This window comes from Nannospalax galili, unplaced genomic scaffold (assembly GCF_000622305.1).
Source record: "Nannospalax galili isolate Female #2095 unplaced genomic scaffold, S.galili_v1.0 scaffold707, whole genome shotgun sequence".
NCBI classification, from domain to species: domain Eukaryota; kingdom Metazoa; phylum Chordata; class Mammalia; order Rodentia; family Spalacidae; genus Nannospalax; species Nannospalax galili.
The window spans coordinates 206,376-224,245 of record NW_008356263.1 but is presented as its reverse complement, the minus strand read 5'-3'; the positions used below and the strand labels follow the sequence as shown (position 1 = coordinate 224,245).

The following is a 17,870-nucleotide window of genomic DNA, read 5'->3' as shown; positions in this document are numbered from 1 at the left end:
GAACTCACAGAGATCTACCTGCCTCTGCCTCCCCAGTGTTGGGATTAAAGGCGTGTGCCATCATGCCCGGCAATTTATATTAATTTTTTATCTTGAAAACCAAACAATTAAAATGCTAATATAGTTTCCTTATATTGTGCATGCTTCATGTTTTGAATATTTTACAAAGTGAATCTTCAGATCAGTCTGATTCACATCACAGAACACTGATGTGAAGAATCTGGTATAACTCTCTCAGTAATACAGTTTGGGTGGGGGCAGAGGCATTACATAAATAAACAGTACATAGAACTGAACTTACTTTTTAATTACACATTTTAAAAAATTATTTACTTTTGTAATATGTGTGTGTATGTTGGGGGGGGGAGTGGAACACACCATGGTGCATGTGTGGAGGTCAGAGGACAACTTGCAGAAGCTGGCTCTCTTCTTCCACCATATGGGTCTCAATGATCAACTCAAGTCATTAGGCCCACTGAGCCATCTCACCAACCTCTGTGGCTGTGATTTGGTTTGGCATAGTGTGGTATGGTTTAGTTTGATTTAATTTTGTCTTGTTTTGTTTTGGAGACAGGGTCTCATATAGTTCAGGCTGGTCTCAAACTTGCTATGTAGCCAAAGCTAGCCTTGAACTCCAGATCCTTCCACCTTTACCTCCTAAATGCTGGGTTTACAGACATGGTACCATACCCAGCTTCCTTTTGTTTTCATTTAACTGACCAGTATGAGTCACATGAAGGATTTATTTACTTATTTTGCTATTGCAAATAGTGCTTTAGTCAGTAACTTTATTTTTATTTTTCTAAAATACTTTTGTTATTTTTATTTTATGTGTATGAGTGTATTGCCTGCATGTATGTGAGTGCACCCATGTCATGCAATGCCATGGGGGTCAGAAGAGGGCTTCGGATTCCCCTGGAGCTGGAGTTAAGGACAGTTTGTAGTCGCCATATGGGTGCTGGGAATCAAACCTGGGTCCTCTGCAAGAGCAGTCAGTGCTCTTAACCGCTAAGCCAGTAACTTAATTTTTTTCCTATCTTTGAACAGATGGCTTATGGATATATAATGCTTGATAAAATATTAATATCTTTATTTTTAGATTTTATGACCACCCCACAGACTGAATTTGGAACTGAAAAAGGTTTGGTTTGGTTTTCCCATAATTATAAATTATCATACTCAAGGTAGGTACACCTAGTGCATCATTTTCCTCTATACCACAAGCTCCATTCCTTTTATAGACTATCTTTGGGTCATTCACAGGAGAAATAGACTGTCAGCACCTACATTTAGCAGTATGTTCAAAATTCATCTTGTCTTGAATAAAGAAGTTTAACTATTCCATTAGTTCAGCAATTCTATATGCTCTTATTCCCACTTCTTTACCCAAAATGTGATTGTCCAACAAATCTATAGGTGAGTATTTCCCATATTTTTTGAGGATTCCTAAAGACCTTGGTGGGTCCTATTTTTTTTTTTTCACTATAAAAGAAATCCATCCAAGGAGGCTTGGGAAGATGACTCAGTCCTTAAAGTGCTTGCAGCACAAGCATTAGCTCCTGAGTTTGGATCCCTAGAATCTACATAAAAAAGTCAGACATGAAGGCATATCTGTAACTCTAGTACTAGCAGTATAAAAACAAGGAGATACTGGGAGCTCACTGGATAGCCAGTCTAGACAAATCAGTGTGATGGTTGGTGGTAATTGTCAACTTGATAGAATCTAGGGTCACCTGGAAGATAGGCCTCTGGGCATGTCTTTGGGGGATTATCTTGATTATGTTGAGGTGGGAAGGATCTTGGAATGTATAACTGGAGAAAGGAGAGTGAGCAGGATTAAGCATTCATTACTCTCTGTTCCTAAGGATATGATATGACCAAGTGCTTCATGCTCCTGCTGCCTTGATTTCTCTGCCATAGTAGACTGTACCTTTGAAATAAGCCCTTTCTCCCTTAAGTTGTTTTTGTCTGATTACTTTATTACAATAATAGGAAAAGAAATTAAGACAATCACTGAGCTGTAGGTTCAGTGAGAGGACTGTGTCTCAAAAAATAAGGTGGACAATAAATAAAAGTAGATTAAGTAATTAAATAGGGTAAATGGTCTGGAAAGATGGTTTAGCAGGTAAAGGCACTTGCTGCCAAGCCTTACCACCTAAATTCAATCCCCAGAACACACATGGTGGAAAGAGAGAACCAACTCACACAAGTTGTCCTCTGATTTCCACATGCACATGTGTTGTGTGTGCATATACACACATACACAATGAAATTAGTAACTATAAAAAATAAAATGCAGAGAATTGAAGAAGACATCCAATGTCAACATCTAACCTCCATATGCATGCACACACATGTGCATATGCACATACATACACACATATATACAATAACTTTTGTAAAGGACTCTGTTCAGCTTAGCTTCTGGTGCATGAAAAGACTCAATCCAGTTCACTAGCTCTCAGTTCACACAAAGAGGAATTTAGAGGATAAATGCAGTAACTCTCAAATATTATTTCATAGTCTGCATTCAACTGTCCAGAAAGAAAGAAAACAGATGTGAGGAAATGCTTATCAGTAGAAACCAGGGTGTCTAAGGAGGGAAAGAGAGCATGAACCAGAGAGGAAGGCATTCTTCCTACCAGGAAAAATAAAGTAGTGGACCCATTATTCAAGAAAACCAACCACTGAGTAAAATTAGCATCAACTCAGTTGTCACCATGGGAGCACAAAGCAGAGGACTGGGTCAAAGGACTAGAGCCCTTGGCCTTCTCAGGCTTACTGCTGCTGTGCTTCAACACCTCTTGGAGGTTGAAGAAAATCAGAGATCAGGTGTCAGTCCTCTCCATCCACCTTGTTGAGACAGAGTCTCTGGCTTTTACCACTGTATACACCAGGCTGGCTGGCCCTTAAGTTTCTGGGGATTCTCCTGTCTCTGACTCTCATGTTGCCATAGGAGTTTTAGGACTACAGACATGCACTACTGCATCCGGCTTTTATGTGGGTTCTACCTATTTATTCATTCATATTTGTGTGTGTGTGTGTGTGTGTGTGTGTGTGTTGTATATTCTGTGTGTGCTGGTACACACATCCCATGGTGCATGTATAGAGGTCAGAAGACAATTTTGTAGAGTAGGTTCTCTCATTTCACCATGTGGGTTCCAGGCATTGAACTTAGGTCCTCAGGTTTTGGTGGCAAGTGCAGAATATATATATATATATATATATATATACATATATATATATATATGGTTTAAGCTGTGTAACATCTTTCACCCCCTCCCGACCCCACAAATATTAGAACATTCCAGAACTAGGGAACACTGCCAAGATACTGTGCATTAAGACTATCACAATACTAGAAGTCCACAGTATGTTGTCATCTCAGACACAAATGAAAGACAAATAGCTAGGCTACTACCTCTGGGCCAGAAATGAAGCTCTAACAAGGCATGCCTTTTTGCTTCCATAGCTAGCATCCAAGTAAGTTTTTTAGGATTTTTGTTTTGTTGTATTGTATTTGAGTCAGGGTCTGATATAGCCCAGGCTGGTCTTTATCTCTATGTAGCTAGAGGCTGGTCTTGAACTTCCGATCCTCTTGCCTCCATCTCCCAAGTGCTGGGATTATAGGTCATGCCTTCATACCCTGCTGAGCATATTACAGGCCGAAATTTCACAATTTCAGACACTCATGGACACAATCTTGCTTAGCATGCAGGGTTTTCTCACGGCAGGGATCATCAATAGTATAACTACAATACTTCTGTAGCTCTGTAAACCCCAAAGACAACCACTGGTACTGGCAATTAGCTAGTATACTTCACCTAAAGAGATGACAGGCCTCTGTGAGGCTTTAAATAAAGTGCTCTCAGTAAAGTATCACTATCATGAACCATATTCTCAATAACCTAGTTCTTAGCTATGACACTTCATTCTCTGAACACTCATGAAATTGAGCATGGTCCACAGATTCACCTGGGATTATTCTCTATTTAGTCAATAAATAATTACTGCAAGGACTGTTTCACAATAGTTATCAATAGTAGTTTAAATTTAGTTAGGACTAATTATAGTTCAGGTACTGATATAAATACTAGGGAAAGCAATATGGGAAATGACAATTAAAAATAGTCCCATTCAAACCAAACATGGTGATATACACTTATGGCAGCACTCAGAAATGTGAAGCAGGAGGATGACTAGTTTGAGGCCATCCTGGACTACATATAGAGTACCAAGTTCCCAAATTCCTGAGAGGGGTGGGGAAAGGTCCCATTCCTTTGGTAATATATTTCTAGGCATAATATAGAAGGGCCTTCCTTTTGTATCCATTTGACAAGAAGAAATCCCATCTTACAGAACACAGAAGAGTCCTAGGACACAAACCCTTAGGTTAGCAGAGCATATCCTGCTGAAGCACCTTCATAAAACGTACACAGGATGACAAATTCTACAGTCTGGCACATATGAAATATCTTCGTCCTTTCCTTAAACCAGCTGAGAATCTGGCTGTATTCCGAATTCTGGGCAAGAATCCATTTTCCTTCGGAAGGCCCTGTAGTCTTTACTCACTTCTACCTTTCAGTCTTGGTGCTTCCCCATGCTATCTATCTATTCGCAGATGTTCTTTTATTGTTATAGCACTCAAAATTTTCATGATTTCTGTGCCTTTGCGTGGGTATTTTTAATTCAATGTGTTGGATTCTTGATGAGTCCTTTAAATCTGGAAACTACTCCAACCTTAATTCCCACAAATCTCAGCATGTCTTGCTCTCTTTACCCCATAGGCTCATGTCTGAATATTTGGTCTCCAGCTGCTGGTGCTGTTTTAGGGAGCTGTGGATCCCTTATAAGGCATAGCTGGAGGAAGTGAGTCACTGAGGACCTGGGCCTTCAGGATTTATAGCCCCACTTGTGATTTTTCTCTGTCAGCTTCCTGATCTGCTCAAATGTAAGCAAGCTCCTGGACACCATACCTTTCCCACCATGGAATCAAAATAAATTCTGCCTCTCAAGTTGCTCCTTGTCAGGTATTTTATTGCAGTATGAAGAAAAGTAACTAATACAACTTTCTTCAAAGGTGTCCTCTGTCCTACCTCAGATATTCCCTCCCAAATCATCCACATGGGAGCAGCTCAACATTAACTGTGGGAAAAGCATACGATTATGTCAAGTGGGTCTTACCTTAAATTTATAATCACAAACACCAAATGGATTCTTGGTGCCACTGACAATCCTAATCATGTTATTGGACTCATTCTTTTCCACTCAACCTGAATGGATTTTACACCTATCTTCTCAAACGTACATCTCCCTATTCTTTATTTTCAGATAAGACCTTCTTTCGTATTTACTTGAGAATACAGAAGTCATCAGGAGAACTTTACTCTGCCCGCTCCCAACTATCAATATACCAGTATTTGGGTGCATTCAATCTTCCACTGAAGATTAAACTGTTCGCACTGTACTTATCTAGCTTAAGGTCAACATTAATTAATTGGCAGACTGGCTCCTAACATCTCTTCACTACATAAGGACTTCATCCTGCGTCCTTCATCACTTCGATCATTACTTTTCTCCTCTCTCCTGTATAATGCCCATCAATTTACCAACATGTTATAACATCTACCCATCTAAGCACACATACTAAAATTATCTTCACATCTCATGACTTTCCAGTTATAGCCTTATTACTCTGCCTCTCCTTAAAATAACCCTTAAGTGCCAGATGTGGTCGCCTTTAATCCCAGCACTTGGGAGGCAGAGGCAGGCAGATCTTTGTGAATTCGAGACCAGCCTGGTCTACATGGTGAGTTCCAGGACAGCTGGGGCTACAAGGAGACCCTGTCTCAAAAAGACAAAAAAAAAAATTCCTTGAAAGAACATCACTACAACTGCCTGCACTCACTATCTTCAATTCTCACTTTCTCTTGAAACTACTGAACGTAAAATGTTTTTGTTAAAGTCTCCATTGTCCTCCATATTACCAACTCTAGTAGTTTATTCTTAGTCTGCATTGAACTATCAACAATATCAACTTGACTTTTCATGACTGTCCTTGATTATTCTCCTATCTCAAAAGTAGGAAACTATTTTCCTTAGAATTTGGAAGACACTGTTACAAAGACATAGGGAAGATCTTTTCTGAAACTTATTTACTCTCCTTACTCTATATATGAGCTACCCTCATAATTAGGACCTTAGTTCTCCATGTGTATTTTTTCAGTCCCTGGATCTTTAGTTTCATAGCTTTGAATAAACACTTGAGAGTCATGAGCATATGGGTGGTTCTAACCCTGTTCTTCCTTAACTCCAGACTAATATATCCAACTACCATTCCAAATTCTCCAATTGAGTATTAGGTAACTGAGATTGAACATGAAAATCGAACTTTACTCTCTCCACAAACCTATTTTTCTTACAGTGTTCCCAATACCAGAAACAGTTGAGTGAAACCCAAGTAGGCCTTCTTCCATTTTTATTCCCTTAGACCTATTTTTTTCTTCAGTACTTATTTCTCACCACTAATTTTTATTGTATCTATTTTCTCTTATAAAAGAGCTCTTTGAGGGCTGAGGACTGCTTGATGAATCTGAATCTATGGCACCTAAGAGTATATATTATATAATCAGTGAGATTGAAGTTCCAAGTAGGCAGGGTATAGTGATGCATACCTTTAATCCCAGAACTCCAGAGGGAGAGGCAGATCTCTGTGAGTTTGAGGGCAGTCTGATCTATACAACAAGTTCCAGGCCAGCCAGGATTACATAATGAGACCCTGTCTCAAAAAAAAAAAAAAGTCTCAAACAGAAACAGACCACTCTGCAGAAAAATATTTTGAAGTAGGACAATAGGTTTCAGAAAGATTTCCACTGATTCCTTAATATTAGTTCAGATAGGCTAAGTTATACTTTGGCTTAAAAAAAAAAAATTCCCAGGGACAGAGAAATAACTCAGTAGTTAAAGGTGCTTACTGATGACCTGAGTCAATTCCTGGGATCCACATGGTAGGATGAGAGAACTCACTCCAACAAGTTGTCCTTTGACCTAAATACACACATACTGTGGATATGCATGCATGCACACATACACAAGAGTAAATTAATATAATTAATAAATCCTAGTTGCACTTCACTTTTTTCTCACACTCACTATGCTATGGGTCCCAGAGAGATGGTGAATCAACCATTCGGAGCAACAAGAGCCAGCCACCATAACACAAGGAAAGAGACTAACAAATTATATTCCTGAAGCTTTTACCACAAGGGCTACAGCATTATTCTTATGTATATCTCATTAACCAAAAGGCACTCAAGGCCAACTGGAAAGGGGCAAACAATTATAATTCCATGTGTTCAGCAGACAGAAACCAAAATTATCTGATAGACAGCACTGATAACTATCATAGCCTTAAAAAAGGAGTCTCCAAATCTGAGTAATAATATTTTCCTTTCTGATCTCCATTCTTCATCTATGAGAATGAACTCCCTTGTAGAAGAAAACCATGCACTTGCAAAGTACTATCTATAGTCTTCTAGGAATGTAACTTCACAAGTTCAGCTTGCTTCTATCACTCAGGACAGAGCAACAAAGAAGCCACGTGAGGGTGGCAGAAAAGTGCTGAGGCCAAACCTGACAGGAACCTTCACTGCCAGAAGTGAGGGGGAAGCAGAGCATGACTGCCACATGCCTATAATCTCAGCACCTGGGAAGCTGAGACAGGAGAATTACCATGTTCAAGGCCAGCCCTTGAGCTACAGAATAAAATTTTATCTCAAAAACACTGGGGGTGGGGTGTGGTGGCGCACATCTTTAATCCCAGCACTTGGGAGGCAGAGGAAGGCGGATCTCTGTGAGTTCAAGGCCAGCCTGGTCTACCTAGTGAGTTCCAAGCCAGCTGGGGCTACAGGGAGACCCTGTCTCAAAAAGACCCCCCCGAAAAAAAACACTGGGGGGGGGAAGGGGGAAGGGAAGGCTTAAATAGGTAAGAAAAGCATGTTCAATTATGGAGAGGTGGAGAAAGGAGGGAACGTTCTCCAAATTTCCTTTACCAAAGGCTTAGTAATTTACATGATTCACTGTCTAAAGTTTCAGCCAAACCAGCTGATGCAAAATTCAGTTCAGGTATGACTAATTAAAAACAAAAAAGATGTTTACTGACTTTATGTATATGCATGTCTATATGAGTGCATGCCAAGTGCGTGCTGGTGTCCAAGGAGGTCAGAAGAAGACATCAAATCCCCTCTATCCTGACATGCATCTTTTCTTTTTTTAAATTTTTAAAAATCATTTTTATTTTATGTGTATGTGTGTATTGCCTGCATGTAGGTAAGTGTACCCACATCGTGCAATGCCCTCGGAGGTCAGAAGAGGCTGTCAGATCCCCTGGGACTGGAGTTACGGACAGCTGTTAGTTGCCATGTGGGTGCTGGGATTCGAACCCAGGTCTTCTGCAAGAACAACCAGTGTTCTTAACTGCTGAGGCATCTCTTCTTAATATAACATAAAACACTATCTTTAAGAAAAATATAGAAGCTGGGTGTGGTGGTGCATGCCTTTAATCCCAGCACTTGGGAGGCAGAGGCAGGCAGATCTCTGCAAATTCAAGGCCAATCTAGTCTACATAGCAAGTTCCAGGCTAGCTGGGGCTACACGGAGGTCCTGTCTCAAAATACCAAAAAACAAAACAAAACAAAAAAAGAAAAGAAAAAGAGCTGGTGAGATCACTCAGTGGCTAAAAGTGCTTACTGTATAAGCCTGATGACCTGAGTTCAATTCCCAGAACTCACAGTGGAAAAACAGAACTGACTCCTCAAAGCTATTCACTGACCTTCATACATGCACCATGGCATGAATGTGCCCACTCTGTCACACATATCACACATATCACACACACACACACACACACACACACACACACACACACAAAAAAAAAAAAAAAAACAACCAAAACTACTAACAATACATTTTTAAAAAGAAAAAAGTAAATAAGCCAGGTGTGATGGCACACTTCTGTAATCCCAGCACTCTAGAGGCAGAGGTAGAGGCAGGAGAATCACCACAAGTTCAAGGTCAGCAGGTCTACCCAGCAAATTCTAGGTCAGTCAGGGCTACACAGTGAAATCTGTCTCAAATAATAACAAACTCAGAAAGTAAATAAAAAGCATTTGGGCATGCTATTAGAAGCAAGGACTGTAAAGCCAGGCATGGTGGCACACATCATTAATTCCAGCACTTAGAAGCAGAGGCAGGCAGCTTTCTGTCAGTTCCAGGACAATTTGGTCTACACAGTAAGTTCTAGGCCAGCCAGGGCTATACAGTGAGACCATAGGAGAGAGAAACAAGGAAGGTAGCATTTATTTTAGAGATGTACTTAATGGTAAAGTTGATCTTTTTTCCCCCCTACAATTCTCAAAAAAAATCATCTCAAAAAAAAAAAAATCAAATCAGGGCTGGAGAGATGGCTCAGCGGTTAAGAGCACTTCACTACTCTTGCAGAGGACCCGGGTTCGATTCCTAGCACCAACATGGCAGCTACAAACTGTCCTTAACTCCAGTTCCAGGGGACTCCAAAGCCCTCTTCTGACCTCCCCGGCATTGCAAGACATGGGGTGCACTCACATACATGCAGGCAATACACTCATACACACTAAAAAAAAAAGACTAAATAACTAAATAAAAATAAATAAAAAATCAAGTCAAGGGCCAGCAAGATGGTTCAGCAGGTCTTGAAAGCACTTGCCCTTAAGCCTGATGACTTGTTTGATCTTTGGGACCTCCATGGTAAAAGGAGAAACAAGTTGTCCTTGTACCTCCACATATAAGTGGTGACATACAGACACATATACACAGACCTCTGCCTGGTTAAGTAAATAAAAACTTTATTTTTATTTTATGTGTATGACTGTTTTGCATATATGTGCGTCACATGCATGCAATGCTTTCAGAGGCCAGAAGAGGGCGTCGGAGTCCTTGGAACTGGAGTTACAGTTGTTAGCTGCTGCTGGGAACTGAATCCTGGACTTCTGCAATAGCAGCCAGTACTCCTAACCTCTGAGTCATCTTTCCAGCCCACAAAAAAACTGTTTTAATATTCGATTCCAGGGCTTGAGCTATGGATATAGTTCCGAGGGTACTTTGCTACCATTTGCAAGGCCCAAGTTCCAACCTCAGCATTCTCTCTCTCTCTCTCTCTCTCTCTGTCTCTCTCTCTCTCTCACACACACACACACACACACACACACACAAATTCCTATCCCCATATCCACAGAGAGCCTAGATTTAACAGATGGCTACACCAAGTTCTAAAGTATCCTTGTTCAATTTCCATACAAAGTTCAAACACTTTCAAGCAGTGGTAGAAGTGCTGAGATAGACTGGACGCAGTTTCCACAAGCAGCTAAACACTGAAAATTGAAAAGCCCAGAAAGAATTCCAGACCAGAGCAGAGGAACTCATACATCCTCAAATTAGAAGTAATAAAGACTCCAAAAACACACAGTTTCATTACCTACCATCTAACTGTATCACTCATCTTTTTTAAAAAATATTTTATTTACAATTTTTTTTTTTTGTCTTTTTGAAGCAGGGTCTCCCTGTAGCCCCAGCTGTCCTGGAACTCACTATGTAAACCAGGCTGGCCTTGAACTCACAGAGATCTGCCTGCCTCTGACTCCCAAGTGCTGGGACTACAGGCGTGCGCCACCATGCCCGGCTTATTTACTATTTTTATTTTATGTGTATGAGTGTATTTACTGTATATAAGTGTTGGGGGACCCTGCTGCTAAGGTTGCAGTCCACCATGGCTGGATAGCTCTTAGGGACTCCCTTTCTCAGCGGGGGGCCTCCTGCTCTCTCCCTGACTTACCTGGAAAGTGCCACCAAGCACGGAATGCCTGACCTTATATGGAACATGACCTTTGGCATAGTTACCTGCAATAAAACTGCCCCCAGGTTTTTTCTATATGATAATTAGGCATTTCCCTATAGCCAGATGATAGGATCCCCCTACCACATGTAAATAAAGCACACTATGAGCACCTATCAGCTGAAGCTTTGGCTGCTGCCTCCACACTGTATTTTCGCTGACCCCCACTGAATAAACGGAGCTGTATCACTAAATCTGACTCCCAGGAAGGTCTTTTCCATTGTGCTCACTGGCTGTCCTGACCCCGTTTGTCGCTTTTGCTCCTTTTGTCCTCGTGGATCTGTGGCCAACGACACCCGAGGGGAGGGAGAGACCCACATATAAGTGCCCCTGTATCAGAAGAGATCAGAAGGTGGCTATGTATTCTCCTGGAACTGGAGTTACAGATAGTTGTCAGCTGCCAGGTGGGTGCTGGTAATCAAACCCCAGTCTTCTCCAAGAGCAGCCAGTGCTCTTAACTGCTGAGTCATCTCTCCAGCCTCAATCTCTCATCTTTTATTCATTCAATAAACATATTATTAGCTGCCAGAGTGTGGGAAAGAATGCTGGGAAATGAAAGAGAATAATTAGTTCTTGGACCAATGGGATGGCTCAACCAGTAAAGGTACTTGCTGCCAAGCCTGACAACCTGAGTTCAGTTCCCAAGACCCCATAATGAAAGGTGAGAATGGACTCCTCCAAGTTGTCCTGTGACCTTCACACTTGTGCCATGGCAGGCACGCAGACATCCACACACAAATACATATATAAATGTAATTTTAAAATTAAGAATTAAGGCTAGAGGGATGGCTCAGTGGTTAAGAGCACTGGCAGTTCTCCCAGAGGACCAGGGTTTGGTTCCCCAGAATCCATATGGTGGCTAACAACTGCCTGTAAATCAAGTTCCAGGGGATCCGATGTCCTCTTCTTACCTCCATGGGCATTGCACAAGACAGATGTACTTAACATACATGCAGCCAAAGTACATAAAATAAAAATAGTAAAAATTAAGAATTAGTTCTTGCTCATCATGAATCTGATCGAGTTAAAACAACCCCAAAAGACACATTGGCAAATCAAAGCCAACAACAAAGCCCCACATAAACAAAGGCTGGGGTGGTATAATATTTGCCTAGCATGTGCAAGGCCCTGAGAATTGACCTCCAACTTCAGGGAAACAAGAGAGAGAGAGAGAAAGAGAAAGAGAGAGAGAGAGAGAAAGAGAGGGAGAGAAAGAGAAAAAGTTAAAATACCAAATACCAAAATGAGGGGGGTGGACAAATGGCTCAGTGGTTAAGAGAAATGGCTGCTCTTATAAAGCACCCAGGTTCTGTTCCCAGCACCCACATGGCAGCTAACAACCATCTGTAATTCCACTGGTGTATTTACCACTTGTCCTAGTTTGTTCTTCATTGCTGTGACAAAATACTCTGACCACTACCAACTTGGGGAGGAAAGGGTTTATGTAGCTTACATCTCCCAGGTCACAGGTCATCCAGGAGCCCAAGGTAGGAACTCAAGGTAGGAACCTGGAGGCAGGAACTGGAGCACAAGCTATGGAGGAACACTGCTTACTGGCTTGCTCCCCTGGCCCCTGCTCAGCCCGCTTTCTTATGCAACACAGGCCCATCTGCCCAGGGGTGGCACCACCCACAGTGGGCTGGGCCCTCCCACATCACTCATCAAGAAGATGCCCCTCAGACATGGCCACTGGCCAGTCCAATAGAGGCAATTCCCCAACTGAAGCTCCCTCAACCCAGGTGTGTCAAGTTGACACTAAAGCTATCCAGCACACCACTCATACACATAAAATAAAAATAAAAAAATAATAACAAAATAATATAGAAAAAGCCCCTTCAAGGGAACAATACCATATTTGTTTTGCCAACTGGCTACAGTCAAAAAAAAAAAAAAAAAAAAAGCAATTCAGGGGCTGGAAAGATGGCGTCAGCGGTTAAGAACACAGCCTGCTCTTGCAGAGGACCGGGGTTCCAGTTCCCAGCACCCACAAGGCGGCTAACTCCAGTTCTAGGAGAATTCGACGCCCTCTTCTGATTTCCGCGGGCATTGCACAACATGTGTGTACTTATATACATGCAGGCAATACACTAATGCACATAAAAATGAAATTAACAAAAGAAAAAGAAAAAAATTCAACAAACAAATCCTCTTCTGGTTTAATGACAGTTTAGCAGAAACAATGCCCAGGTGATTCTTTCCCCCTCCCTTTCTCAAAGGTATTTTGCTGCAACCCCTCCATCATTCCGACCTCCACATTTCGTTGGTGGCCCATACTCGCTCCCTAAAGAACAATGCCCAGTCTGTCAATGTCAGGCCTCCAAATGGGGCAGAAATGGGAAACGGATCATCAGCATGGAAGAGGAGCGACCCTCCCTAACAGCAACTCCCCTCGGGGTATTGAGGATACCGCGGGCTCTACTGGGAATTTGGTTGTCCGCCCCTTTCAGGGGCTCTGGAAGTCTTTTCTATCCATCCATCCATTTCGTTTTTCCTCAGGCTCCCCCAATGACCTTCACGTCCCCACTACGGGAAAGGTAAGGGGAGATGCTGTGAACGGACTAGCAGAGGGCGGGGTACCACGCAGCTGAGCTGCTGTCAAGGGCCAAGGCTGCAGACACCTACACCGCGGGACTCGCAGGGCAGCAGCTCCGGAGCGGAGCCCCTGTGCTGGAGGAGCGGAACCGGCTGGGGAGCCGGCCACCCTGGGGCGGTCTGTGGGGAGACTTCCCCGGGGAAATCGGTCCACGGGTGGGGGCGTGACAATAGGGTCTCCACAGAGAACCGCTGTGGGGTTGTCCACTCAAGAGCCCCCGCCCCCAGAAGACCGCTGTCCGCGGGAAACGTCCTCCTAGGAACCGTTTTAAAGAATCCCGTGCTGGGAAGCCATGTCCGACCACGCCCTGCGGCCGGAGGCGTCGCCCAGACTGCCCTCATCCCGCCCGGCCGCATAGGCGGCCACGGCTCGCGTACCTGACAGAGGCCAACCCACGGCCGGAGCTGCCGGAGAGGCGCGCGCGGGGCAGCCCCAGCGGATGCGGGGCGTATGAGTCCATGGCGGCGGGCGGCGAAGCAGCACAGGGCCGGGGGCGAGTCACAGAGACCGGCGGGCTTCTGCAGGCCGGCGCGGCGGGGCGGGGCGAGGGCGTGCCGGTGGGCGGGGCGGCGTGCGTGAGCACGACGGGCGGGGCGGCGAGCAAGGGACCGGAGGCGACCCGGATTGCGTGGCGGGCGGACGGCTGCGGACCCGGACAGGGAATTCCCCCGTAACCAGGGCGCCGCCCTGCTGTTTAAGGCCCGACCGGCTGTGGGGTCCCTAGCTACACACGCGAAAGCGCCAGGGGCGGAGCCTCATCCACTTCGGCTTCTCGCTCGACCTCGCGACTCAGGCCTCTTGTGGAGCCTTCTACCGCGGTAGCGGGACCAGAGCACAGCGCCTGTAGCCTGGTTAATTCCCGGGTCTTCAGGACCGGTGCCTGGCTGCTGTCTCCTCGCCTGAGAATTCATTTGAGCACCTACCCTTCTTAGCAGGCCTCGGGTTAGCGATGTCCGCACGTCCTGTTCAGGGCATGGCATCAGAGGGTTCACAGTATGCCTGGGGACCCCTGCCCTTTGCTGTGCAGATCCCGGTAGGAAAGTTTTCCAGCTACGGGCCATGGACTGGAAAATCTCAGAGTCCCAGTCCCTTCCTGTGTAAAGTGAAGAAAATATTTCATTGATAGCCTTGCCAGACGTCCTGTATATACAGGGCATATTTAATGATTACATCCTACACCGCATTTTGACCTTGTCAGAATGTATTGTGTCCTAAATTCATCTTTGCACAGTTACAACAACCTAGAGCCGTTTTTCTGTCAAAATGATAGGTGTTTGACTCGTTTATAAATAATGCTGGCTGAAAATTCCTCTTTCCACGCAAAGATTTAAACAATCCCCAAGTTATCTCTTGAAGGTTTACCTAAAAGAAGACGAAAAGAAGGGAGTAGGAATTAAAAGTGCTTTGTATTTACATATATTCAAGAAAGGAAAAGACTTTTGCCTGGAGTCCCAAGCGGTGTCCTTGTAACCATTATTGAGAGGTAACCCAGACAGGCTCTGAAAATCAACCAAGGAGAAACAACCTCACTTCAGGGGATTATGCTTCCAAATCAACCAGTCACCAACAGTTTCTGAAAATATATCAATGACAGGTTGCTCCCTTCTGAAAGCCAGCCAATCATTGACAGCTCTAGGTTTCTAGACAATAGCCAATCAGAGACTGCCTTACACAAAGAAGGGGCTTCTTAAAGAGCTTTTTCTCAGCCTCTTTGTTCTAGGAAACACAGCTAGGAGTCTGTTAATTACTGAATAATCCAACTTCTTGAAAGACTACGAATTCTGCAAGGCCAAAACGTTACATACAGGTTTGGCTTTGTTCAGAGGCTGTGCCTTGCAAGTACAGCTCTCTTGTCAGCAAATCGGTCATTAACTTTTTTTTTTTTTTTTTGAGACACTGGTGTAGCCTAGGCACTTTTCAGCTCCCCATCTTCCTGCTTCAGCTTCCCAAGCGCAGAGATTAGGAACCTGCATTATCATGCCAGACTGGAAGGCTTACCATTTTTTGTAGCATAGATACAAATTGTGTGCCTTTGGTCCATCGTGGTGGTGTATACCTTTAATCCCAGCACTTGGGGGGCAGAGGCAAGCAGATCTCTGAGTTCAAGGCCAGTTTGGTCTACATAGGGAACTCCAGGCAACCAGGGATACACAATGAGACCCTGTCTCAAAAAGCAAAAAAATATGTGTGCCTTTGGATGTCTGACATAGTTCACTGAAGGAATTTACTGCATCTTGATTATTCCTTTATCAGTTAATGACTATTTTGGTTATTTCCTCTTTTGTGTTTTCTTAGCCAATGCCAATATAAACAAATATTCACATGTAATCATGTAGACATACGTTTTTCAATTACCTTGTATATGTATCCACATACACATCATATGGAGATGCGATGTTTAATAATTTGTGGCAATTCTGTACTGTTTTCCAAAGAAGTCGCACCATTTATAGTCACACTACCAAGGTATAAAGGTTCCAGTTTCTCCACATCCTCCCAAACAATCTTTTTTAAATATTTTGGATTATAGTCAGCTTAGTGGGTATGAAGTGACTGGCCTTGAATTCATTATATCCTTTAGGGGGTCTTGAACTCCAAGTCTAGTGCTGGGATTTCAGATATGAGGATGTGAGGAATGACAATTGACTTTTACTAGATTCTAATGGTTCTTTTTTTCTCTTCTTTTCTGTTTTTTTCAGTCTCACTCGTAGCTGTGCTGGATAGCTTTAGTGTCAACTTGACACACCTGGGTTGAGGGAGCCTCAGTTGGGGAATTGCTTCTATGGGACTGGCCTATGGCCATGTCTGAGGGGCATCTTCTTGGTAAGTGATGTGGGAGGACCCAGCCCACTGTGGGTGGTGCCACCCCTGGGCAGGTGGGCCTGTGTTGCATAAGAAAACAGGCTGACCAGGAGCCAGGGGAGCAAGCCAGTAAGCAGCATTCTTCCATGGCCTGTGCTCCAGCTCCTGCCTCCAGGTTCCTGCCCTGAGTTCCTACCTTGGGCTCCCTGATGAACTGTGACCTGGGAGATGTAAGCTGAATAAACCCTTCCTCCCCAAGTTGGTAGTGGTCAGAGTATTTTGTCACAGCAATGGAGAACAAACCAGGACAGAAATTGGTACCAGAGAGTGGGATGAGGAGTAGGGTATTGTAGTGACAGACCTGACCTTGGTGTTTTGGGGAGGACCGTAGAAGTGTTTGGAACTTTGGGCTGGAAAAGCTATCGCGCACTCAGTTTGTTGCTGTGGAGCTTGGAAAAGTTATGCTGAAAGAGTTGTAGACAATGGAGGCCTGGCCTGTGAAGCTTCAAAGGGAAGTGGAGACTATCAGGGCTGTTTCTGTGATATTTGAACTGAGAATCTGTGGGTTCTGGTCAGCTGGGGCTGAAGAATCAGCTGTGACTAAGAGAACAGAACCTGAAGTTAAACCTTTGCTTTCCTGGGACAATTGATGCTGGTTGGCTGGAGCTGAAAAGTCAGCTGTAACAAGAGACCAGCATCACTGTTGTGAAGTCTTCTGGGAGGTATTTCCTCAGAGTCAGCACACAGGGGACCCGCACCTCTATTTCAAGCTGGAAGCAGGACTTGGTAATGTGTAAGAGTCTCCTGCATGGTTCTGGTGTCGAAAGCGTGAAGGGGTCACAGAGAGCAGCTGAGGCTTGGCACTCTAAGAGGCCAGGAAAGGCCATAGGTGAAAGTGCAGCTTCAGTAACAGTGAAGACCCCAGAATTGAAGGGGTCATGGAGAGAATCTGAGGCTTTGCACCCCAGAGGCAAGAAGAGGCCATTGGTGAAGGTGTAGCCTCAGTTTCGGAGGCAACCCCAGCTTTTTGGAGATGCCGGGACCATGGGATGACCACCAAGGACAGCAGTAGGTGTGGAACGGAGCTGGCCTGGGTCTGTGAGATGAGCTGAGTGTGCTATAGACTGCAGAGTCAGAGCAGTGGAGCTGCCAGAACCCTTTGGAGCCAGAAGATCGTGAGTGAATCCCAGATGTCCAGCCTCAAGCTACTTTGCTGGACTTTGGTTTTGCTTAGGTGTGCCTGATTCTTCCCTTTGAAATAAGACAGTACTTGTTCTGGATTTTATAGAAGCCCACCCACAGTTAAAAGACTATTAAGAGATTGTGGATTTTTAAGTGTTTGGATTTTTTAAGGACTGTGGGGATTTTAAGGTTGTCTTATGTTCTGATATTTACATCATATCTTGGAGATAAGAATTGGAAAGGTTATGGTTTAATAGTGATGTGTTTGTGTTTCAAGTTGACGAGTGGTCAATTTTGCTGGATAGCTTTAGTGTCAACTTGACACATCTTGGTTGAGGGAACAATTGGGGAATTGCCTCCATAGGA

General features: G+C 43.8%; 1 protein-coding gene across 3 annotated transcripts in view; it reads right to left on the bottom strand.

Annotated features, from left to right (window-relative positions):
* The window catches only part of CUNH20orf194 (chromosome unknown C20orf194 homolog), a 257,297-nt gene extending 243,237 nt beyond the window's left edge, over window positions 1-14,060 (bottom strand). For all 3 annotated transcript variants that reach the window (XM_029556875.1, XM_029556874.1, XM_008854459.3), the window contains exon 1: window positions 13,898-14,060. In XM_029556875.1, the coding sequence (XP_029412735.1) occupies window positions 13,898-13,980 (83 nt within the window). In that variant the 5' untranslated portion in view covers window positions 13,981-14,060. The remainder of the gene's footprint in view (window positions 1-13,897) is intronic.
* Between the last annotated feature and the right edge of the window lie 3,810 nt (window positions 14,061-17,870).